The sequence below is a fragment of the Trachemys scripta genome, chromosome 4, assembly GCF_013100865.1.
Source record: "Trachemys scripta elegans isolate TJP31775 chromosome 4, CAS_Tse_1.0, whole genome shotgun sequence".
Taxonomy (NCBI): domain Eukaryota; kingdom Metazoa; phylum Chordata; order Testudines; family Emydidae; genus Trachemys; species Trachemys scripta.
Window position 1 is genome coordinate 85,713,451 of NC_048301.1, and position 25,565 is coordinate 85,739,015.

General features: G+C 42.0%; 1 protein-coding gene across 1 annotated transcript; it reads right to left on the reverse strand.

The window, feature by feature from the left end:
• Positions 1-2,721: 2,721 nt before the first annotated feature.
• On the reverse strand, positions 2,722-24,724 carry FANCF (FA complementation group F). Its single transcript, XM_034769852.1, has 2 exons — positions 23,451-24,724; positions 2,722-2,778 (listed from the first exon to the last, which is right to left on the reverse strand). Exon 1 carries the CDS (start codon positions 24,675-24,677, stop codon positions 23,646-23,648), a length of 1,032 nt encoding a protein of 343 aa, XP_034625743.1. The 5' UTR covers positions 24,678-24,724; the 3' UTR covers positions 2,722-2,778; positions 23,451-23,645.
• Positions 24,725-25,565: the final 841 nt, after the last annotated feature.

Below are 25,565 nucleotides of genomic sequence, written 5' to 3' on the forward strand. Positions count from 1 at the left end.
ATCTATGAGAGAGGGAAAATCAATCTGACTTCCCCTATAAAAATGTAGGAGATAGATCTAATATATAAATCTTTGTTTGTTTAGCTGTTATAGGACTGATGCATAAGTACCCCAAACTAATTTTACTGGCACATAGCACATGTAATTTGCAAGTATTATGTTACCTGTATAAACCATACATATGGTCCAGACTGTTACAATGTAATCAGTCTGTGGGAACTATAATGTATAGTCCTGGAATAATGACAATGCACATAAATTATGCAAGGTGTTTCTAATCCCCTCAATATTTCAGGAAAGGAGACAGCCATTAGGTAACAAGAAATGTCTCCTACACCTTTCTGACAGATGAGACATGAACATTATTACTACTTTCTATTCCTCCAGGGCAGGTCACCCTTTCAGTTCACCACAGTAATGTGCCTCTAATTCCCAAGGCTTCATCACTTTTTCAGATTTAAGCATTTCATTGTGGTTGAAAAGCTACTATTTTCTGCTTGCTTGATATGAAGTTAATTACTTTTCATTCTAGCTCTGCCAAAGGAATAAGGATTTGACTTAGACAAAGTTTACAATCAGAGCACATGGTGACCAACAATTTTATTAAAAGTAGTGTATTAAATACCTATTATATACTTTTTTCTTAAAGGTTTTATTATTAAGAGTTGCCATCCCTTTATGAAGCATGTAAAAAATGATTGGATCTCTCACAATGGAGGAAAGATAGACTTGCAATTAAGGCACTGGACTAGGACTTCATACAGCTGGGTTAAGTTTCTGGCTCAGCCAAAGAATCCATGTGTGACCCTAAGCAAGTCATTTAGGCCCAGATTTTTAAGGGTATTTAGGCTTTAATGTGCTCTGCGTTGCAAAACCTAACTGATTTAGGAACTCAAATATTTTCAGAAGATGTAGGCACTTAAGAACCCAAATCCCATTGACAGGCAATGTGATTTAGGCTCTTAAATATGTAAATCCCTTTTAAAAATGAGATTTACGTTCCTAAACAGTTAGGTCTTGGAGTGCTGAGTACAGCAACAAACTTGGGCCTTAAGCCCAGATCCTCAAAGGTAGGTTAGCCTCCCAACTTCCACTGATTTCACTAGAAGTTAGGACCCTAAATACCCTTTAGGATCTGGGCTTTAATCTCTCTATGCCTCGGGTCCCCCATCTATAAAACAGAGACAACAATCCCACCTTGTCTGTTTAGATTGTAAATTCTTTGGATCTGGGACCATCCTTTAATATGTATAAGTTTACAGCTAGCACTACAGGACCCTGGTATTTGGGTTTTTGGCTGCTATAATAATAAAAATAACTATCTTTAACAAATTACTATCTCTAGGACTTAGAAGATATATGAACCATTTTCTGGAACTTGTTTTCATTAACAAAGAAAACATGACAGAGTCTCTGACTGAATGGGTTTAAACTAATCTGTTTTATGTATTAAACCAGAGATTTTTCAATTCTAACACATGACTTGGCAATAGACACAATGAAAGTTATACCAAAAAGAGATTCAATCCTTCCATGAAATAACTGGAAAGTATATGGAAGGTATGTGCAGGGGGTTGTGTATTTTAGAAAGAGAGTGCTGAGTACAGCAACCTTTAAATACCTTTACAAATTTGGGCCTTAAGCCCAAACTGCAACTCAGACTGCAACTAAGAGGCTATAAAAGCAATAAAAAGGAATTCATGCATTTTCCTAACAAACAAACAAACAAACAAAAAACCCATCCACCCACTTACACTCTGAATGTGGGGGAGGATGAGGTAGAAAGGAAAAGAGATATTGTGCATACTACTCCCAGCTTACACTGCTTTCTTACCCAGCACATCTCAGCAATCCAGTACACTAACTGAGTCAACATCAGAGTCATGACCTTGGAAGTAATAGATGAACTTCCAAAGCTTTGCACTACTGGCGTGGTTTGGGACATAGTGGAGAGAAAAAAACGTAATCCAGATATATCTAATAGAATAATACTGTCTTTCTTTAGCTTTATTAATTAATTAATTTATTATTATTAGTTGATTACCTTTGGGAAATAAAAAAAAAAAAAAAGATAGATTGCAAATTTCATGGACAAAAAAGTTCAAATTCCAGCCAGTTTTTGTGAACCCAAAACTATTTTGGGAAGCTTGTCCCATTCCTAGTTCTTACAATATTTTTTAAATCACTATTTCATTTGGAAACCAACCCACTTAAAGAGCTGATTGTAATATGCAAAGATGCAAATTGTGGAATGATGTATATAAATCTTAATCCTGTGGTTTAGATTCTGAGATATCCTGCTGAAAGTTCAACCTGATTCTGGCTTTTAATTCTGTATATAAAAGAAGCAGAATAAAGAATCTTTTAAATAGCACTGTGGATTGTGCATTTTCCTGCTACAGTGGTAATGTGGAAAGTTGGTGCTATAACATATGCATCCTATATGCAAAAGGGAAGATAAAATTCACTCAGTTATATCCCTCTTTGAAGTGATTGTGACTGTGTGTATTGTATTCAATATTATTGGCAGAATATTGTACTTTTGCAATGTTATAGAAATCCAATGACTCAATTAATTATATCACATAACTCTACTTTGACAAGCAGGAAAAAAAAGTGTTCAAGAGAATTCTCACTTAACGTTTGGTTTTCCAACCTGGTCAATGTTATGCCAAGGTAGTGGTCCCAGAGACCGATCAGCACTAGCCAACATGATGCTTACCACTGTTGATGAATATAAAGGGTTGAACTGGGCCTAAAGCATCCCATCCTGAGTATCTGTACAGGAAAGAAAAGAAGCATAAGACTAAATTTAAGGAATTTCATATTTGTGCTATAATTTCTTCTCAATTATAACACACAAAACCAAAACCTCCTCTGCTATACACCTTGTGTAGTCAACTATGCCTGTGCAAAGTAGCTGTACAATGCTACTCTTCTGGTATGTTACAGGTATTTTGGCATTTCACATTCACTTTGCACGGGTGTAAATGACTACAAGAGGTACATGGCAGTAGGGACTTAGACCTCACATATTTACAGACAAGTTTAGAAGATTAGACTTTGGTGGAAGTTAAACCATTGCAGAGCAAACTTATATGCAACTGTGAGGAGATCTTTTCATATATAGTATGTCCAGTTCACAGAAACATTACAAATCAAAAAGCAATTACTTTCTTGTGCTGAAAAAGCAAGCAGTATATGAGAAACTGAAAGGTTAATGAGAAAGGTGACTTTAGCCACGTTTTTTAAAATAGCTGGCCCATAAACTAAACACAACTGCCTTTAAAAACTCCATATTCCAAAATTTCTACAGTAAATATTCTTCTACTGGAATGTTCAGTTCATGGAACTAGATTATAAATAGGGATATAATATCTTTAATAGGTTGCAGAAACCATACTCTGTTCAAATATCCTGACTTTGCTTGAGGCTATAATGACAACAGTGAAATACTTTAGATACCACTGGGACCAATTTGCCAGTGCAGTGCACAGGGTCCAGCTTTTTCCTGTTGTAATTAGTGAATTGTGTATGCTGGCTATTAGCTCTGGTTACTATAGTAATTCCAGATGCCAACATATGTCTGCTGACTAGTGAGGTGCATATATATTTATATCTCACGTACCTTCTGAAAATTGTTCTTGTTAGTCCCTTGCAATTTATTTCATGTTTCCAACAACAATCTCAAACTGACAGTCAGTGACACATGCTTTTGACATTATTGGAAAAGCAGACAAAGAATGATTTGTGTCATTTTTTCCCCTGTACGTAAGTAATCTATAGAAAGATCCAGAAAACCTGATTTGGATGGGATGGGTGTGGAAGAGTACAGTATGCAATTCTGTCAGTTTATCAAATAAAAGACTTTTGTTCAATTAAAATATTTCTAAGTTATCCTAAAATGAGCAATTGATTTTGCATATTGTAAATTCCATACATATAAACTATGAAGCACATATTTGTGCTGTCATATACACACAAATGGCCTAAGCAATCATTTCTTCTTGCATTGCTGGTAATAACACCTCTGCCATTTCACACAATCATTTGAACCCTATTTTGCTCGCATTGTAGTCAGTGGCAAAAATTTAATTGTTTTCAATGGGAGCACTATTGAGCCCATCCAGACAAAACTTATTTCCTCACTCTTAATGGATATATTCCAATAGTCTTAAACAATGTTCTGTTCACAAATATTACAGCTTTGCTTTTAGCAATTATGAGCCATACGATCTGTGCTACACTCACCAGTTACAGGAGATCACTGTCACAAGGTGAGATAAACAACTAGATGCAGTGTTCTGAAATGGGGAAAGGAAACTACTGGCAGGATGCCCTACCAATATTTGGATCAGACATTCCACTATGAAGATATACCATTTTTGCTGAATATGAAAAAGAGCTCGGCTTGGAAAACAATGAGAGGAGCCAGGAGGAAAATAACTTACATCACACAATACTGTCACACTACAGTGCAACTCAATGTAAAAACCGGATGGTAGGTTAATGCTTCAGTAGTCATCATTATCTTCCAGACCACGATTTATGTCCCTCTTTGTTTCAATATGAATAAGCATCAGTAGCCTGTGGAATGTAGAAGGCCACTCTGGATCTGCTAGTGATGGCAGAGGCCTCTTGTTGAAATGAACAGACTAAATGGTGTAGGATCAGTATCCCCATGCCTTGCAGTAGGCATATACATTTGGCTCAGCAGAATGAATGTAGCTTTCAGTTGTGAATGCCATAGGCACAGTTTTAAACACATACCCACTGTGCTTGGTACTATGTTAAAGAGTGTAGCATGGCATACCTACCATGAACATTTTTCTGGCATCCTTTTCAGCAAATTTTGGGTGCTATGGAAGAGGTACATATGCCTAATTTTATATATAAACTTCATATAAAAATTAAGGAAATTACTTTTCCCCACTATTCCAGTAGTAAGAAGGTATATTCTAGTACCAAATAGAAATGCTGTTGAAATTAATTTCTGAAATGTAGCACTTTCCTCTTTGTCATTCTCTTATGCATGCTACTTTAAAACTGAACCTATTTCTATGCTTGTTTAAGTGCTATAGATGGGCAGCTGTGTCCTTGGTTTTGGAGACAGCAAATTTGAAACTATAAGTTGCAAGTGAATTCATGCTCAGAAACTAATATATGAAATGTCTAGTGACAAATTCCATCTGCTATGAGCCAAATCATCTCATTGGGACAATCCAATAGAAGGTATTTGCTTATGTACCAGTTTAAAAAGGCTGCCAGACATAGGAGCAAATAGTACCATACCCTGCCTTTCTCTCTTCTTCTAAAACCTGCAGAAGATTCTTCTCTCTTAGGCCTGGTCTACACTACGGGTTTAGGTCGGCTTTAGCAGCGTTAAACCGAATTAAGCCTGGACACGTCCACACAACGAGGTCCTTTCTTTCGACTTAAAGGGCCCTTTAAACCGGTTTCTTTACACCACCTCCGACGAGGGGATTAGCGATAAAACTGGCCTTTGCGGGTCGGAATTGGGGTAGTGTGGACGGAATTCGATGTTATTGGCCTCCGGGAGCTATCCCACAGTGCTTCATTGTGACCGCTCTGGACAGCGCTCTCAACTCAGATGCACTGACCAGGTAGACAGGAAAAGACCCGCGAAGGTTTGAATTTCATTTCCTGTTTGCCCAGCGTGGAGAGCACAGGTGACCACGCAGAGCTCATCAGCACAGGTAACCGTGATGGAGTCCTCCCAGGATCGCAAAAGAGCTCCAGCATGGACCGAACGGGAGGTACGAGATCTGCTCGCCATATGGGGAGATGAAGCAGTGATAGCTGAACTCCGTAGCAGTAAAAGAAATGGAAAAGTATTAGAAAAGATCTCCAAGGCCATGAAGGACCGAGGCCATAACAGGGACACACAGCAGTGCCGCGTGAAAATTAAGGAGCTACGGCAAGCCTACCACAAAGCCAGAGAAGCAAACGGAAGGTCCGGGGCAGAGCCGCAAACTTGCCGCTACTACGCGGAGCTGCATGCGATCCTAGGGGGTGCAGCCACCACTACCCCAACCGTGTGCTATGACTCTCTCACTGGAGAAACACACAGGGAAGACGGTTCGGGGAACGAGGAAGATGACGATGGAGGTACTGTAGGTAGCTCACAGCAGCAAGGAAGCGGAGAAACCGGTTTCCCCAACAGCCAGGATATGTTTGTGACCCTGGACCTGGAACCAGTAACCCCCGAACTCACCCAAGACCCTCAGGGCACACAGGAGACCTCTGGTGAGTGTAACTTTGTAAATATTTGTAAACATTACAAAAAAAAAGCAAGCAAGTCTGTTAACGTGTATGGGGATGGAGCGGAAATCCTCCAGGGACATCTCCAGAAAGCTCTCCTGGTTGAAATGGGGTGATTTTATTAAGGGGGACATTCAGAGGCGCCCGTTCCTGCTATTCTGACCAGAAATGTTCCCCGCTGTTAACCACGCGGTGGGGGGGAGGGGTGAAGTGATCATCCCAGAGAATCGTGTGTGTGGGGGGGGGGTGGTTTACTTGTGTTTGTGCCGCATGTTAACCGGGAAACCGCAGCCCCCTCCTTTCACATTGAAACCCCATTTTAAATGGACAACCCAATTCATCCTTGATATGGGAAATGCGCTGCTGTTTGCAACCTTTCCCACATGTTAAGAAGGTTAAAAAAGCCAAAACACTGTGGCCTACGATGGCTGCCTGCAAGCCGAAATATGCGACCTTGTAATGAAAGAGTGTACCCATTGTTCCCTAAAATGTGTCTTTTTTAACCACCTCTCCCTTCTCCTCCACCAGCTGCAAATGTTTCTCCTTCGCAGAGGCTCGTGAACATTAGAAAGAGAAAACGTAAGACGAGGGACGAGATGTTCACGGAGCTGCAGATGTCCGCCCAGGCTGATAGAGCACAGCAGAATGTGTGGAGGCAGTCAATGTCGGAGATGAGAAAAGCCCAACATGAACGAGAGGAGAGGTGGCGGGCTGAAGATGATAGGTGGCGTCAGCTTGCAGACAGACGGCAAGAGGCAATGCTCCGTCTGCTGGAGCATCAAAGTGATATGCTCGAGCGTATGGTTGAGCTGCAGGAAAGGCAGCAGGAGCAGAGACCGCCGCTACAGCCCCTGTGTAACCAACAGCCCTCCTCCCCAAGTTCCATAGCTTCCTCACCCAGACGCCCAAGAACACGGTGGGGGGGCCTCCGGCCACCCAGTCACTCCACCCCAGATGATCGCCCAAGCATCAGAAGGCTGGGCTTCAATAAGAGTTAAAGTTTTAAAATGCAGTGTGTCCTTTTCCATCCCTCCTCCCCCACCCATCCCAGCTACCTTGGCAATTATCCCCCTACCTCTGTAAGGAACTAATAAAGAATGCATGAATGTGAAAAAACAATGACTTTATTGCCTCTGCAAGCGGGAGGGGAGGGGAGGATGGGGTGGGGTGGTTGGTTTACAGGGAAGTAGAGTGAACCGGGTCGGGTGGGGGGGGTTGGAGGGTTCATCAAGGAGAAACAAACAGAAGTTTCACACAGTAGCCTGGCCAGTCACAAAACTCGTTTTCAAAGCTTCTCTGATGCGCACTGCGCCCTGCTGTGCTCCTCTAACCGCCCTGGTGTCTGGCTGCGCGTAATCAGCGGCCAGGCGAGTTGCCTCAACCTCCCACCCCGCCATAAAGGTCTCCCCCTTACTCTCACAGATATTGTGGAGCGCACAGCAAGCAGCAATAACAATGGGGATATTCTTTTCGCTGAGGTCTGAGCGAGTCAGTAAGCTGCGCCAGCGCGCTTTTAAACGTCCAAATGCACATTCCACCACCATTCGGCACTTGCTCAGCCTGTAGTTGAACAGGTCCTGACTCCTGTCCAGGCTGCCTGTGTACGGCTTCATGAGCCATGGCATTAAGGGGTAGGCTGGGTCCCCAAGGATCACGATAGGCATTTCAACATCCCCAATGGTCACTTTCTGGTCCGGGAAGAAAGTCCCTTCCTCCAGCTTTCGAAACAGAGCAGAGTTCCTGAAGACGCGAGCATCATGTACCTTTCCCGGCCATCCCACGTTGATGTTGATGTTGGTGAAACGTCCCTTGTGATCCACCAGGGCTTGCAGCACCATTGAAAAGTACCCCTTGCGGTTTACGTAGTCGGTGGCTTGGTGCTCCGGTGACAAGATATGGGTTCCGTCTATGGCCCCGCCACAGTTTGGGAATCCCATTTCAGCAAAACCATCCACTATTGACTGCACGTTGCCCAGAGTCACTACCCTTGCTATCACCAGGTCTTTCATTGCCCTGGCAAATTGGATCACAGCAGCCCACTCCAAATTGATTCCCGACTGACCGGTAGCTGTCTGGCGTTGCAAGCTTCCACAGGGCTATCGCCACGCGCTTCTCAACTGTGAGGGCTGCTCTCATCTTGGTATCCTGGCGTTTCAGGGCAGGGGAAAGCAAGTCACAAAGTTCCATGAAAGTGCCCTTACGCATGCGAAAGTTTCGCAGCCACTGGGAATCGTCCCAGACCTGCAGCACGATGCGGTCCCACCAGTCTGTGCTTGTTTCCCGGGCCCAGAATCGGCATTCCACGGTATCAACCTGCCCCAGTGACACCATGATTTCCACATTGCTGGGGCCTGTGCCTTGTGAGAGGTCTATGGCCATGTCAATTTCCTCATCACTCTCGTCGCCGTGCTGCAATCGCCTCCTCGCCTGGTCCGGGTTTCGCCTTGGCATGTTCTGGCTCTGCATATACTCCAGGACAATGCGCGTGGTGTTCATAGTGCTCATAATTGCCGCGGTGATCTGAGCGGGCTCCATGATCCCAGTGCTAGCTATGGCGCCTGGTCAGAAAAAAGGCGCGAAAGTAGTATCTGATGGACCAGGAGAAGGAGGGCGGGAGGGAGGGAGGGCCAAGTGACGACATGGCGTACAGGTACAGGAACAGGGAGAAACACAAACAACTGTCACACAGAATGGTCCCCCCAAAGATTAAACTGGAAACCCTGGGCTTAGCAGGCCATTGATTTCACGGAGGAAGGGGAAGCAAATGAACACAGAACAAATCTATTTTTTACATCTTAAGGTGGCAGCCGACGGTGCAGCATGAGTGATAGCCTCTCCAGTACGATGATGACGGATACCAATCATAAAATACCATCATCTGCCAAAAGGCAAGGGGCTGCTGCTGTGTAGCAATGCAGTCCCACGTCTGCCGGCACCCAGAGGACATATGGTGACGGTGAGCTCAGCTGTGCTGAGCGGGCTCCATGTTGTCTGCACAGGTAACCCAGGTAACCCAGGTAAAAAGGCGCAAATCTATTGTCTGCCGTTGCTGTGACGGGGGAGGGAGGGGCCTGACGACACGTACCCAGAACCGCCCGCGACACTGTTTTGCATCATCCGGGCATTGGGATCTCAACCCAGAATTCCAAGGGCGGCAGAGACTGCGGGAACTGTGGGATAGCTCTGGGATAGCTACCCATAGTGCAATGCTCCGGAAGTCGACACTAGCCTCGTACTGTGGACGCGGTCCGCCGACTAGAGCACCTAGAGCATTGTATTGTGTGGACACACACAATCGGCTGTATACAACCGATTTCAATAAAACCGGCTTCTATAAATTCGAACTAATTTCGTAGTGTAGACATACCCTTAGTATCATCCTTCTCCACTGCATACAAGGATTTTCCCACAAAATAGAATGCTAACATCAAAATTATAGTGTACAGATTCCCCCTCTTAGCATATACAACCACACTGACAAATACATAGAGGTTGTCATCAGGGAGGATTTCATAGGTGGGGAGGGAGATGGTTAAAGCCCTACAAAACCTAGGCCAGTCCTGGCAACAAACTGGCTTCAATAAGAGCTGTTATTTTAATGCATAGTGATTTTGCTTTTCATTTTTCTTGTATCTCTGCTATAATTATGTGTATTTGGAGAACTGAGTTTGAAAAGGGGATAAAATTACACAGAAATCATAAAACATCACAAAGCCCCTCTGAGCTCAACGACGTTCACTTCAGTATTAAGAGTAATGAGGCTGTGGGAGACAGCAGTACAAACATTAATTGTCAACAGCCTAATGATTTAAACCTCCTCCTCCCCCTAAGGGTATTCCATCTTGTCCCAGCTGAAAGGACAAGCTTAGCCCATTGTGACATTAAGCAGCTGATGAATGATCTTGTCACGCTGGTGATTCAGGGATTGATCGTGTCCAATTAATTCCTGGGAGAAATCAATTGTTCCTACCTAGATCATTTACACTGATAAGAAACTGTTAATGAATCCACTGCCTATATATAAATAGTACTGTGTCCTAGTAGTTCAAGAAGGTTCACCAGTTAGGAGAACAGAACAAACAAAATTGCCTCGTATTCTGAAGAACTCTTTGTAAGCTCGAAAGCTTGTCTCTCTCCCCAACAGAAACTGCTCCAATAAAATATATTATCTCACCCACCTTGTCTCTTTTATATTATTTCTGGCATTTAGCAGCCAGAACTAGAATATTGCTCTCTGCATTTCCTGATAGTTATATCATACAACGATTAGTTCTTTAAGATTTCTTCTTGGATTATTGATGTATTCCTAGTGGAAGTTGTAGTGTCTTACTGTTCCTGTTGAACACTGCAGAAGTCATAATGCCATTTGTTTTAATTGCTACCTTTATAATTAAAGAGCAATGTTATGACTTTTGTTCAGAAATGCTAGATGACATAATAAGATCTCCTCTTCAGATTGTTATAAAATATAATAACGTGAGAGGAATGAAGATGTGAATGTGTAGGTTAGGAAGGCTTGTGTTATTTGATTTTGGGAAACAATCCCAAAGGAAGCATGCAAACTGAAACTCTTTGGATTGGGATTTAAAACTCATCATGATTTCCACAAACAATGCTTTATCAAATGCTGAAATTAGCCTCTTTGCAAGTTACAGAATATGAATGTTACATTACTGAGCAGTCATTTTGGAGTTTCACTAAAGTGGGAAAGGCAATAGGAGGGCACAGCTGAGAACTAAATTCAGAATCTGACTGTTATATTCTCTATGTAATGTATATCAGAAACATTTCTGCTAAAATGTTCTAGGTTAGGGATTATAATAAATTGATTACATAATACTACAGGAATTTATCATGCAACAGAAGAGTAATTTAAGAGCTGAATACTTAATATTAATAAAACAGGACTGCAGATAGAGACCGTTTGGATAACAATTTCTGTTATTACTTGGAAGAATCCTCTGCCAAATTCAGGGTCTGATAAAACCAGCATGAAAAGGGGTAGAGTCTCTGTGAGGTTTCCTCATGGAGATTTATCATTGATTGGTCTAGCAGAGGAGTGTAGTTTGCTCCTCTCTCTGAAGTACCAGGCTCTGGAGATGGCTTTGCTGATACTTTGAGAGCAGGATGATCTGAACAGAGACTCTTGACCTCCACAGCGGCTGTCTCTCCCATCCACCCATCCTTCCACAGTGCATTTCAACTGGCCAGCAAGGGCACTTCCTTTATGCGGGGAGGGGAGGATCCCAACCACAACATGATAGGAGTAGAAAGATTGTACACTCTGGAGCTATGCTATCTTTTCTGCTCCTCAGCTCCATTGAGTACAGGGTGTAAAATGTGCATCTCACTGCTCCATGCCCTCCTCCCTCTCCATTCTCACACATGGATCCAGACACAGAGTGCCCACCACAGGGTCATAGAAGGGTGACACACAGCTGTGAGAGTGGTTAGGTCCCCATTCCATGTGTAGGTAGTGCAAGCTGCCCATAGAAGATACAGTTAACACATGGGTGTGAGGGGGGCACAAGGGCTACAGTTATTAATAGAGACAAGAAAAGATAGTTTGTCTGGTTGCAGTGTATCTGCCATGTATCCTGCATACCAATTTCCAGTGCCCCCAGAAGCCAGAAAGAGCAATTGCAAGGAAAGCTCTGCTCAGCCCCTGCATTCCTAGAATAAAGCATGCTCAATCACTGTGTAGAACTGGCACATTAGTAGTATGGTGGGTACATAAGAGCTATGAAAGGATGGAGCATGCCCATTGCAAACGGAATCTTTGGAGAATGTAATTGCCAAACTCTAACAAGTCTCTACCAAACATATGCAAACTCAGATTTTTTCAAAGGCATATTAATTGGCCAGATTCTGCTAAATTTTCCCAGAGACAGCAAAAGGCCACACCGACATCAGGGCAACACCCCGGCCAAATTTAAAATTGTTGCTTCAAAGCATGGGGTGCTAGAGCTTGTCACTGAAAGGGGGGTTGTAAGATTTGTATTGATTGATATAATTGTGTACTCATATAGTACAGGTTTGACTGTCATTGAAGAAATTTATAAATTAAATATTTGCGCACAAAAAAATATTTAAAAATATTCATTAAACTTTCCTGAAAGCTTTACTTATGTAAAGGTTCTAATGCTTAACTTGCATCCTTTAGAGAACCAGGTTCACATATCCATTCACAATTGGGAACTCTCTGCTTATTCATTTCTATAGATAAATGTTGTGCTTCATCTAATGTTAATTCAGTCTCTGAACTTGTAAAATGTATTGTTATTGTAAATTAAATTGTGTGCTTGTTCTGTTATCTGTGTTTTCTCATAAAACTTTGATTGTTAGGATCATTATGAAACCACAGCAACTTCACCTCAGAAATAATGAAAATATTTGTAATTTAACATCCAATCACATCCTGTTCTCTCATTGGTGGAAAATTAATTGGTAATAGGCAACAAAAAGAGTTTTTTTCCCCTTATCAGCAAGTTTTTTAAAATCATAGCTATAGACTTTTGTGGGTTTATTAGTACAGTTTATTAGCAAAGATAGTACATTATTTCCTAAATTGTTAAGCAGAGAAAACAAAAGAACTTAATTGGTATATGTTTTCCCAGGTAAACAGGCATATAAATGAGATAAATTATGTAGTTCATTTACAGCTCATAATCTTGATTTCCTGGGGGTAAAAATGCATTTAAAAAGAAACATTGTAAAAAGTGATGAAAGATTAACAGTCTGTTACCTCTATCGTATTTCCTATATCAGCTGAAATTGCTTAGATCAAGGATTCTCTATCATGAGGCCCTGAGCAGGGATGCAAACAGGTTTCATCACACCTTTTTCTCCCTTGTCTGCACTTTCATTGAAAAAAATCATATTTCTAGCCCTTATGACTGCAAACATTACACCTGATATACATTTTTCAGGTGAACCAATGCAATGATGCCTGCTTTGAACTGCCCCATTCATTTCAATCAAGGTCATGCAGAAGCTACCATTTTGCAGCCATGAAATTTTACATTTTTCCAGTATGCTATGGCATGGAGCATTTTTTGAATAGAATTTGCCATTTTGCTGCAGCCAGGCGTCTGACATTGTGTATGCTATCTCCCTGCCCTCCTGGGACTTGTCTATAGCTCCTCTTGCTCTACAGTTTTCCTCACAAGGAGCAATTAGATTACAGTGCACGCTACCTCCACTGTTGCATGGAGAAAAGCAACAGGATGGTAGTACCCACTGTTCTTTTCTTACAATTTTTATTTCTTGAATGAATCCTTAGTTTTCTCTCTGGCAGTCTCAAACTAAAGCATGCATTAGAATGCTTGCCAGCTACTGCAGTACTGCAAAGATGTTGTTGCAGTATCTGGCAAAATATTATAGGCATGCAGACAGCCATTAGAGGCAATGAGCACTAAACCATTTGGAAAGCAAGTAACCATCTTTATGAAAGAAATCCTTTGAATTCTTCAGATTGTTTTATTATCTGGCAATACTGTAAACATGAAAACACTCCACACATCAGATTTAGTATCTTTGTGTAGCTCCATGAATAGCAAAAGCTGCCAAGCCTCATGATTGGAGAAATATTGATTGCACCACGTGCCTTAGATATTGTTAGTCCTACGTGTGATGTTATTGACCTGAACTGTGACCATATAGATCATTGTTGCAACCAGGGTCCTGTGGTTGCAACAGGTCTTGTACAGAAGAAGTCAAGTGGGGTATCAATGGAAAGGGTGTAGGTTGCTGGTTATGATTATGATGTGTGTATCATTTTTGTATTTGAAGTTATGAATATTGGATACGTACTTGTATCTCAATGTGCTTGATTCGAAGTAGCCTCGGTGAAGCATTGGGTCAGCTTCTTGAGAACGGGCATTTACTGAGATTAGTCCTTTCATGAAACACTTAATTGACAATGGACTTTGGGAGATACCAATCCACATCTGAGCTTTCCTGGGAATGTTCAAACTAACATGTAAACAATGGCATTGGACTGCAAAAAGCTGAATCATTCATGGACATATGATTTGACCAGGTGGCTACAAACTCCATCTTGGTGCTGTGATTTTGCACAGGAGAACAAAGGGGTTTCCGCCCACAGGGGAAAGAATATAAAAGGCCCTGAAAACCCCTCCATTTTGTCTTCAGCTGGCTTAAGAGATGGCTTCTCCACCCCAAAGAGATGCCTGAAAGAAACTGGAACAAAGGACAGTAACTACAGGGGTGTGAGTGACTGCTGGACCCAACCGAGGAAGGAGTCCAGTCTGTGAAAGAAGCTTCTTGGAATCTCTCTGGTGATGAGATTTCAGATGTATTGAGTTTCTTACTGTATTAGGCTTAGTCTTGTGTGTTTTTGTTTTATTTTGCTTGGTAACGTACTTTGTTCTGTCTATTACTACTTGGAACCACTTCAATCCTACTTTTTATATTTAATAAAATCATGTTTGCTTATTATTGAACCCACAGTTAGTGACTAATACCTAGGGGAGCAAACAGCTGTACATATCTCTCTATCAGTGTTATAGAGGGTGGACAATTTATAAGTTTACCCTGTATAAGCTTTATACAGAGTAAAACAGATTTATTTGGGGTTTGGATCCCATTGGGAACTGGGTATCTGGGTGCTGGAGACAGGAATACCTGCTAAGTGGTTTTCAGTTAAAGCCTGCAGCTTTGGGGGATGTGGCTCAGAGCAGGATCTGTGTTTGCAGCAGGCTAGCACGTCTGGCTCAACAAGGCAGGGTTTTGAAGTTGCAAGCTGGCAGGGAAAACGTGCTGAGCCTATCAGGTGACAGTCCCAAGAGGGTCTCTGACCCAACCTATACATTACCAAGCAAAATAAAACAAAAACATGCAAGACTAAGTCTAATACATTAAGAAACTGATTACAGATGAAATCTCTGAAAACAGATGTTCCAATAAGTTTCTTTGAGACACAAGTCCATAGCCAATCTTCATAACTTCAAATACGAAAGTGATACACACATACAGACAGCATAATCATAACCAGCAAATTACAACCTTTCCATAGACACCCCACTTGACCGCCTCTGTACAAAACCTGGTGCAACCACAGGATCCTGCTTGCAACCATGATCTATACGATCACAGTTCATGTCAATAACGTCACACTATGATAGGATCTTCCGCTACCAGAGTCAAAGCAACTCTCTTTCTCCATTGATAGGTAGTTGGAGAATTCATGACCTGGGTGCAAATATTTGGAAAGAGCGGTTTAGAAAAGTTCAGAAAAGCCAATATTTCTTTAGTACAGCTGAATGAAGCTACAGATTATCTTCTGCACAACTTTTACCATTTGATCAGTATGGATCTTTCCCACTCCTATATGTTTTGAATTCTGTTTTGCAGTTCACTAAGAGCATGTGCAACAAGGGAACAAAATTCTTTGTAGTATCTTAGTATTCCAACTATCAGATCTTGTAGGTCGGTTGGATTGACATTACTGTATTGGTATTTGCGCTGAGGGTGCCTAATCTGAGAAAGGGAAAAACAGCAACTTTATGACAAGAATCAAGAGTCAACTGCATCCCAAACCATTTGGACATATTGTTTAAATTCACCAGGAAGTTCTAGTGGCAAAGAAGATTGCAGTTGACCTTAAAATGGTACTTATTGAGGCCGTAAAAGTTGTGAATTTTAATAAAGGTAAGTCCACCAAAGCATGCATCTTCACTATTTTATATGAAGAAAAAGGCACTCAACATTGACAGTTTCTCTTCCACTTGCACATGGTAATATTTTGAATCACTTGTTTGAACCAGAGAAATCCTTGTGTTCTCTGAACTCAATGAGGATTAGCTATTGCTTCATAGGTCACCAACAAGCATTAGCTTACTCAGAATGCTTCTCTGTAGAGGCAGGATCTAGTCTCAAGCTGGAAGTCATGAACAGATGTCAGTGCATTGTGACCATCCTAACCCTACTCTCCCATATTGCTAAATGGAAGGTAGGTCTGACTAAAGACATCAGTGGCCACAAGTTAGTCCTGTTCTAGAAAAAGGAATCTGGTTATAGTTGATGACCCCAGCCTGGCTCCAATATACTTCAGTTATGCATAGGAGTGTTACTGCTAGTGGTCTGAATTGAGGCCTACTCAGATGGAGGCCTGGAAACTATGTAGTCTTCCCTGCATAACTACATGCCAGCCAGATCCTAGAAACAATACACAAGTGTAACAGGACAGAGGATGTGTCTGAAGTGATTAGATTAAAAAGAAAACTTGCTCTAACACTTCTGAGTTATTGATAGGATAGTATAGATTTAGGAAGACACCACTGCATTAGTTTACAGTTTGCTTATGCTTGGAATCTTTTTATACTATCATAGGGCTAGAAAAAAAATTAAGTGAAAGCTTCAATTCTGGAGCATAATTTTGTGGCAAGGAATGGACTTAATAGTAAATTCCATAGCTGCAAAATACAGCAAGGCCTGGATACAGTTTAAACTCATGTTCTCTATACTTTTTAGCCTTTAAGGACTACTTACTTCTTTCTGCATCACAGGAGTTATCAGAGTGGCTCAAACATGAGGTCCATCTAGGTCAGTATTCTGTTCTCTGACAGTGAACAGCATCACATTTTTCAGAAGGGGCAAGAACCCTGCAATAGACAAATGGGGGATAATCCTAATCCCTATTAACTAGAGATTGTTTTAAACAAGGAAAAATAAAGGTTTACTATCCCTCTCAACATCAGCTAACTTTAGCTACAATTCTGAATATTCTTTTCATCCAAGTGAAAATCTTTTTAAATCTAGCTAATTCTTGTCCTCGATGACATCCTGTGGCAATGAGTCCCTCAGACAAATTATGCCCTGTGTGAAGTTATTTCCATGTAACTGTTTTGAATTTGACACCTTTTAATTTGTTTAGCATCCCATATTGTCTTGTCAGACTGGGAGAACAAAAGCTCCCTGCTTGCCTTCCCTTATATTAATTTTTGTTTCCACCAGTAAACAATCCCCATTTCCTGGTATGAAAGTTATTTTTCATGCTCGTCATTTGTGCTGACTTTCTCTGGATCCTCTCTAGTTTTGTAATATCCTGTTTGAAATGGAGTGACCACTACCACACACACTATTTCACAAGAGGCTGCAGTCCTGATTTATGTAGTGGTATATTTTCTGTATTCTCTATCCCATTCCTTATGCATCTTAACATCTTGCTTGCGTTTTTGACAACAGCTGCACATTAAGCAGAGATCTTCACTGATCCATCTATTCCCTTTCCTGAGTTGATAGTTAATTTAGAAACATGTAAAATGGAACAAAGAGCAACACATCAAGAACAAGGCAAATGCACCTTGATTCCACACTTGACACTGCAGAAACTCCTTTGTGGATGTTCCAAACAAACAGCTGCTGCAGGAGGACAGCATCTTTGTCCATTTCTCACATCTTTATTTGCCTCTCCGACCCAAAAAAAAAAAAAGGGGGGGGGCAGGGATTCCAAGGGCAAATTAATGATCAATGATGTCAATGCTAAAGACCTGATCCAATCCCTAGTCAATAACAGAACTCCCTATTGACTTCAGTAAAGGACTAAATGTTTTATTCTATGACCCACCGAATAGTCATCAGCCCCCACTGAGGGTACAGTGGAGTGTCAGCAATCCAAAAAGTACAAGTAAAGAGGGATAAATTTGATCTGTTCACAGATAGGCCAGACTACAGACATTTCAGGATACAGAATAGTTGTCTAAAATTGTGAGAGTGGGAGCACCTCCTTTTCATCCCTCTGAGAAGGAAACAATCAGGCAGAATCTAGAAGTCCAAACAGAGTTTCCACTATTCATCAGGGTGACTAACTTAGGTTACCCCAGTATTGTTTTTCCCCCCTTCTAATTTTCAGTATTTGTTTAATTCCTACAATAATATAAGCACCCTCTAGTGGCCAAGGTGTGCAGAAATCAAAATTAGTTTAGCCTAGTCAGTGGCAAAACTATTCCACTTTCAAAGATGGAGTTTGTTTTCCCCTCCAGCCAACCCCCCAGCCCCACAGTGCTCCCTACAGCTAGTTCAGCAGTATCCCCATTTTACAGATGGAGAAAGCCAAGTGAGGAATTAACTAACCAAGGTCAAACAGCAATTATAACTCAGGAGTTGCCTATTCTGACCACACCTATGTCACAGACTTGGAAGGCAATAGGAGCTATAATTTTTAGTCAAATTATAACTTCAGTCGATAGGTAGCAGAAATAAGAATAAATGTCCAGAACATGGACATGCTTTATTATCCAAATATATTGTGCATTTAACATGATAAACAGCTTTTTAAAAGCAACAAAGTGTAATATACACTGTATTAACCATTACAACGTGGCCCATTTTCCCACACTGCTATGCACGTGATTCTCAAGATGTTTATATGACCTTCAGCATCAAGAAAATGCTACTTTCATCAAGTTTATATGCTACATGTTAATTTTCTAAAGTTTTTGTGACTACACAGAGGCAGTTTGTTCAAATGTTAACACATTGTATATGTCTATCAAAAGAATGGCACTTCATGCAACATAAAACTGACAGTGCTAAAAGCATCAGTGTACATTTTCCATCTCTTTGTTGTACTGCTGTGCATTTTCCATCAGGGCAGTTCATACGACTTCTTACTCCTTGTGAATGGCAAAACAAAAACCCCCACACAAAAGGCTGATCAGACCCAGTTCAGCTGAATATAAACTAGATCAAAAGGAAAGTTCAGTCAAACATGATAAAAAGAAGAGTTAGGACAATATTAGCTACTTAAAAAGTAAATTTCAAACAGATACTGACCTAGTATACACAATTTTAGTTAAAATTCCCATTGTTGCGGTCATTGGTGGATTTTCACCGGTGATGACCCTTATGTAAGGTGCCAATGGCCTCTTATTTCTTTCAGCTAGATGAATCTTAGGTGTTTGTGTTTACCATTGTTAAAACTAATATTTTAAACGTGTTTTAAGATGACAGATTCTTTAATATGTAATTGGAAGTTATGACTCCTCTTGGGGTTGGAAGGCAAAGGAAAAATATAATCTCACAGGTAGTGCACTCAGTGCCATATAACATAGGAAAATAATTTTTAGAGTATACAACTGCCATTGTTTAAAAACAGAACAACATTACATCATGTACAGCAATATCTAGATCAGTGATAATCAGACCTCAATGGTTCAGAAACCAAATAAGCAATCAACATTACCCAAAAGAAGCACAGTAGTGTGAATTCATGGTTGAATTTACTATACATTTCTCACAACAAAGTGACTGACCAAGTATTATTTTATCAACTACAATTAATAACATAGTAAAGCATCCTGATTGGTTAACAATTAAATCATACAGTTTTAATATGATAGAATCACAGAACTGGAAGGGACCTCGAGAGGTCATCTAGTCCAGTTCCCTGCACTCAAGGCAGGATTAAGTATTATCTAGTACATCCCTGACAGGTGTTTAAGAACAGGTTGGACAAAGATCTCCAAATGATGGAGATTCCACCACCTCCCTAGGCAATTTATTCCAGTGCTTAACCACTCTGACAGTTAGGAAGTTTTTCCTAATGTCTAACCTAAACCACCCTTGCTGCAATTTAAGTCCATTGCTTCTTGTCTTATCTTCAGAGGTTAAGAACAATTTTTTTCCCTCCTCCTCCTAACAAGCTTTTATGTACTTGGAAAACAGAGGACATAACAGTCTTCTCTTCTCCAGAAGAAACAAACCAATTTTGTCAATCTTCCCTCATAGGTCATGTTTTCTAGACCCTTTAATCATTTTTGTTGCTCTTCTATGGACTTTCTCCAATTTGTCCACATCTTTTCTGAAACGTGGCACCCAGAACTGTACACAATACTCCAGTTGAGGCCCAATCAGCGTGGAGTAGAGAGGAAGAATTACTTCCTGTGTCTTGCTCACAATACTCCTGCTAATACATCCGAGAATGATATTTGCTTTTTTTGCAACAGCGTTAAACTGTTAACTCATATTTAGCTTGTAATCCTCTCTGACCCTCAGGTCCCTTTTCACAATACTCCTTCCTAGACAGTCATTTCCCATTTTAAAGGTGTGCAATTGATTGTTCCTTCTTAAGTGGAGTACTTTGCATTTGTCCTTATTGAATTTCATCCTATTTACTTCAGAACATTTCTCGAATTTGTCCAGATCATTTTGAATTTTAATCCTATCCTCCAAAGCATTTGCAACCCCTCCTAGCTTGGTATCATCCGCAAACTTTATAAGTGTACTCTCTATGCTAGTATCTAAATCATTGATGAAGATATTGAACAGAACCAGACCCAATGCTGCAAAGAGCTGCAGGAGACACATTAAAGAGCCACTTGCGGCTCATGAGCCTCAGTCCGAGTATCACTGATCTAGATGTTGCACATGCTGCACTACTGGTAGCAACAAATTATTCCCATCCAGGGTATGGTTTGAAATTCCAGGATAATTCAGTAAGACTCTGGAAAAGGTAGTAGCTTCAGTATATTTTCCGAGAGAGAGATAAAGTACAAAGTGAAAATTGGATGCCATGGTATTCTTTCCCTGTATAACAGCAAGAAGCGGGTGCCAACAAGGTATGAAAATACAGGATAAAACTTGATTCAACAGGTTGAGAAAGCAGAAGTAGGAGCCTGATATACATATATACTACTTCACTAGTATTCCATGAGTTTAAGGGGAGTGGAACTATAAGATATAGTGCCTTGCATGTTGTCAAGTATCAGGGGGTAGCCGTGTTAGTCTGTATCTACAAAAACAACAAAGAGTCTGGTGGCACCTTAAAGACTAACAGATTTATTTGGGCATAAGCTTTCGTGAGTAAAAACCTCACTTCTACTTTTTACTCACGAAAGCTTATGCCCAAATAAATCTGTTAGTCTTTAAGGTGCCACCAGACTCTTTGTTGTTTTTATAAGATATAAATTATGTTAGCTCTGCTAGATTTTAAGTTAAAACATGAATAGAAAATATTTGCTAATTATAATTCCCCTTGCAAACAGTTTTCGTTTTTATCATACTGTCTGATAAGTAGGATTGTTAAATTATCAAATATGAGGTTAAGAAATAAGATTTCCACAGCAACAGAATATTTGCAACATTTTGTGGCACAGCAAAGGAATGCTAGGGTTCCCGTAATTTACCAAAAGTCTCAATGGTAATTTATTTGACTCATTTATTGTGGATTTATTTGTGCTTTGAAATTTGTGTGTATTCTGCAAAATGTCAGTAAGGTAACAATAGGAACAGGCTTAGATGTTCAGCTTTGATTAAAAACAAACAAACAAACAAAAAAACACACTTCTGTAAGAACCTCATTAAGTGGGTGATATGCAGGGGCCTGAATGTTCTGGCAGCAGAAATTCCTTGCTTTAATGGGCCACATTGGGTTGAAGATAAACTCAGTACTACCAGATAACTCAAGTTTCACTGAGAAGGAGCTTCTGCTCTCTCTCTCATCTACTATCACTACAATAAGGAAAGGTCTTTTAATTAAGGGGTTTATAGTATAGTTTCCTATTTTCATAGGTTTATAATTTGCCCATACAAATTTGCTCTCAGATTAGACTAGACTTGCCAGAATTCTTAAAATTGTTCTACATCAGCATATTCCATTTACATAGTGCTTTTAAACAGACAATCTAAAGCATTTTTCAGATGCTTAATGAAGGTGTCATTTTACTGATACACTCTTAACAGTGCTCACAATAAGCCAGATTATGATTCCCCCCTTTATGGTCCACTGATGAGCAGTCACTCACACTAGTAGTAACATTACCTGGGTAGTCTCATCAATTAACTGCTAACTCACAGATGTAGAGAGGTCATGATTTGGCCCTGTATCATCGCCATACAGCATTTCAATTGCTTTGCAAAACAGATTTACGGTTTATTTTTATGTGCAGTTAGACAGCATCATAGCTCAGAAGTATATTGAGGCTGTAGGTCAAATACCTTCCATGTTCATACCTGTAACATTCCACTTCTTGCTTTGTGTAACAAAGTGTTTTATTTAAAAAACTGAGCAGTTAACCTAGACTTTTCACAGTAAACTGCAGGAGCCAGTTGCTTTTGTGTTAGGATAATGCCCATTTTATAGTTCATGGTCAGTTTCCACATCTAGCCTTCATTTAGCAAATCCTGACCAGTAATTATTTTCCCACATAGAGATTGTGATCAAAGTCACAGTTTAATTAAGACAAGCAGGTCCTTCAGTAATCATCTAGGAGTGAAAGAAGAAGTCTGTTGCTCAACCCATTGAAAGAAGGTATTTCTACTCTCCCATTCTGGTTCCAGTTTGGTGAAAGAAACTTTCACCAAAAAGCTAAGCTACTGAGTATCCATTCATAGTTATAAACAAATAGGATAGGAAAATGAAGTTTCCACTGCAATATAGTAACAAACATGCCACATGGTAATTGATAAAAGATCAAATCAGCAAGGCTTTATGTACGCCTTCTAGACTCTTTCCCACTGGGCATGAAATCTCCTCTGACCTCTGCACTCCTACCCACATTGTGCCTAGGATATTTCCAAGCATGAAGAAAAAAAAAAAAAAAGCAAAAATAAACCACTACTGGAAGACAAGGTGATAGCGAAGAATACATTTAACTTGGAATTATGAGCATCCTAAAAAGGTGAGACAAAAAAGTCCCTTTCCCCTTTTTGTACTCTGCCAGTATGCAACTGCTAGAAACAGACAAATGTCAACACACTGTACCCATGGCAATACACAGTTCAACTTCTAACTTTTCAACACACAGAAAGTTAAGCTAGTTTCTCCATATTTTAAGGTATTTGCACACTTTACTTTTGTAGCAATAGTGCCAGTAGTGGATGGAAGCATTTCCTGTTAGTGATCAGCAGAATTAGGGGTATCCTTAAACCAAATAGCCCAACCATAAGTATTGGAGAATATACTGGCAAAGACATAAGAGGTGGTGGGAAGAAAACAAATTGGAAGAGGAAAGAAGAAGGATTCCTAGTCAACTTGTTCTCAGTGTAAGAGAAATTAAACTGGGAACTACTTGACTAGATGTAAGGATTCTGAGCTCATTTAACAGAGTTTACATGGGTAACTCCTGTGGGGCGAGTCAGTCCAGGTTTATACCAGCACGTGCAAGAGCAGAACCCAATCCCTTAGGTGCTCTTTGCTAACTTACTTAAGTTTTATGGCATGCAATCTGATCACAAAGTTGCCTTTTCACTCCAAACAAGATATAATCCAGTTGGCTTTGATGTTCGTTATGGAGAAAAGAAAGTTACTCCAGTTTCTTGGATTTCAGGCCATTTAATTTCATATGAAACCTATTTAATGTTCTAGTCCTTTCCTCCTCCGGGCTAACGCTGGAGTATCTTTAGAGAGGTGCCTCCATCTCCAGCAACAGGTCAGTCCAGACACTCAGGCCGCAGACTTCGAAGTGTCCATCCTGGATCTTCAGGTTTTTCAGAGAAGCCAGGGCAGCCTCTCGGAGCGGGTCAGGTCCCCTCATGAAGCAGCCGAAGCGCTCCCGCAGCTCTTCCCAGGAGAACTCGTCCTCACTAGGGCAGCGGCTGCTGGCCCACTGGCCGCGCAGGGGATCGTAGCGCAAGCGGCTGCCCCAGCTGGTAAGGAGATGCAAGTAAGGGGTGCCCAGCTGGGGGTATCGGGCAGAAAGGGCAACGAGGAGGGAGCCCGGGAGGAGGCGGCAGAAAGCGGAGAGCCGGTCTGGGTCCCCGAGTAGCCAGGAGAGCACCGCCGCAGCCGGCCTGGGCCCCTCCCTGTGCTCTGCCCAGCTGGCCCCCTGTCTGCCAGCGTTGTCCCCGGTCTGCTCCAGCAGCAGCACCGCCAGCACCTGGTAGACCCTAGGCCTGGGCAGATGCTCCAGGACACTCGCCGGTCCCTGCTCCTCCTCCTCGTCTTCCTGCAGCCGGGACAGCAGCAGCTGGGCCTCGGTCCGCAGCGACGGCTCCAGCTCCTCAGGGCGCGCCGGGGCTGGGCTGGGCGACGGCAGCAGCTGGACGGCGGCCCTGCGCCGGGCCAGGAGGCCGAGGCTGCAGGGCCCCGGGGTAGCCTGGCCGCTGGGCGGCAGCAGCAAGCTCCGCAGGAGGCGGTGGCAGGCGGCGGGCGGCAGCGCCCGGTTGCCCAGCAGCGCTAGGCCCAGCAGCTCCGGGCAGCGCCCCAGGTGTCCGAAGCCTAGCGGCGGCCCCGGCTGCCCTCGGCGGAGTCGCTGCCCCAGGGCGGCCCGGAGCCGGGGCTGGGCGCGGAAGCGGCCGTGCAGGTGCTGGAAGTAGCGGCCCCACTGCAGGGCTCTATCCAGGGTTGGCGGGTCCCAGTCCCGGACCTGCCCCGAGCGGGACACGGCCAGGAGCCCGGGCAGCTGCTCCACCTGCCACAACAGCGTCTCCATAGCGACGGCTCGCCTGGGCCCCCCGCGCTTCCCGCCGCAAGTTTGAGCAGCAGCTCTGCCTTCCGCCCGCGAGGTAGCCCAATCGGAACCCGCTTGAGGTGGGCTCTGCAATCCCATTGGCTGATGGTGATGTCAGTCCCCTATCAATTGACTTCCGCTTCCCGTAGATCACTGGGGGAAGGACTCGGGAGTTAGGTTGGGTCAAAGCTAGGTAGAGCGGCAAGAGTGGTGCAGGGTGGGGTGACGGTTTCGGCCTATCGAGTCTGGGTGCAGCGCTGCTAGGAGCACGCCTCTCGCTAGCCTGCCCGCAGTCACACTCCCGCGTGCAGTATAGATACACATGCCCTTCTCAGGCATCTTCCAACAGCCTCTGCTATTGAGTGACCTGTTCTGGAGTTAGAGGCACAGCTCCCTTTAAGCAGAGTGCAACTGCTGTGAATGCAACACTAAACTAAAATATGAACACACCGCTGAAGTATAAGGGTGCACTGGTGTACAATATAAAAGAATCCCCACAATTACAGCAGGGTTCTAACACTAACTTTTACGTATATACATTTTATTCCCCACAGTCACCAGCGTTTGAACCCACAGTCTTCACATCCACAACTACACAGTGGTTCCAGCTCTAGTGGTTAGCCCTGCAGCATTTGTTTGGTTTGGTTTTTTTAAGTCCCTATTTGCTTTAATCCTGTGATTAAGTGCGGCTCAGCTTTCATTTTTAAAAGTTTCTAGCTCTTACAGTTGTGGAGAAAAATGTTGAAAATGTCATCAGAATGCACTCTAAAGACTCAAAAAAACTAAAATAAGTAATGATCCCCAATTGTTTTTAAATCATGATGAGGTTTACACAGTCATGATTTTGGGCAGGCTGATTCATGATTGAGG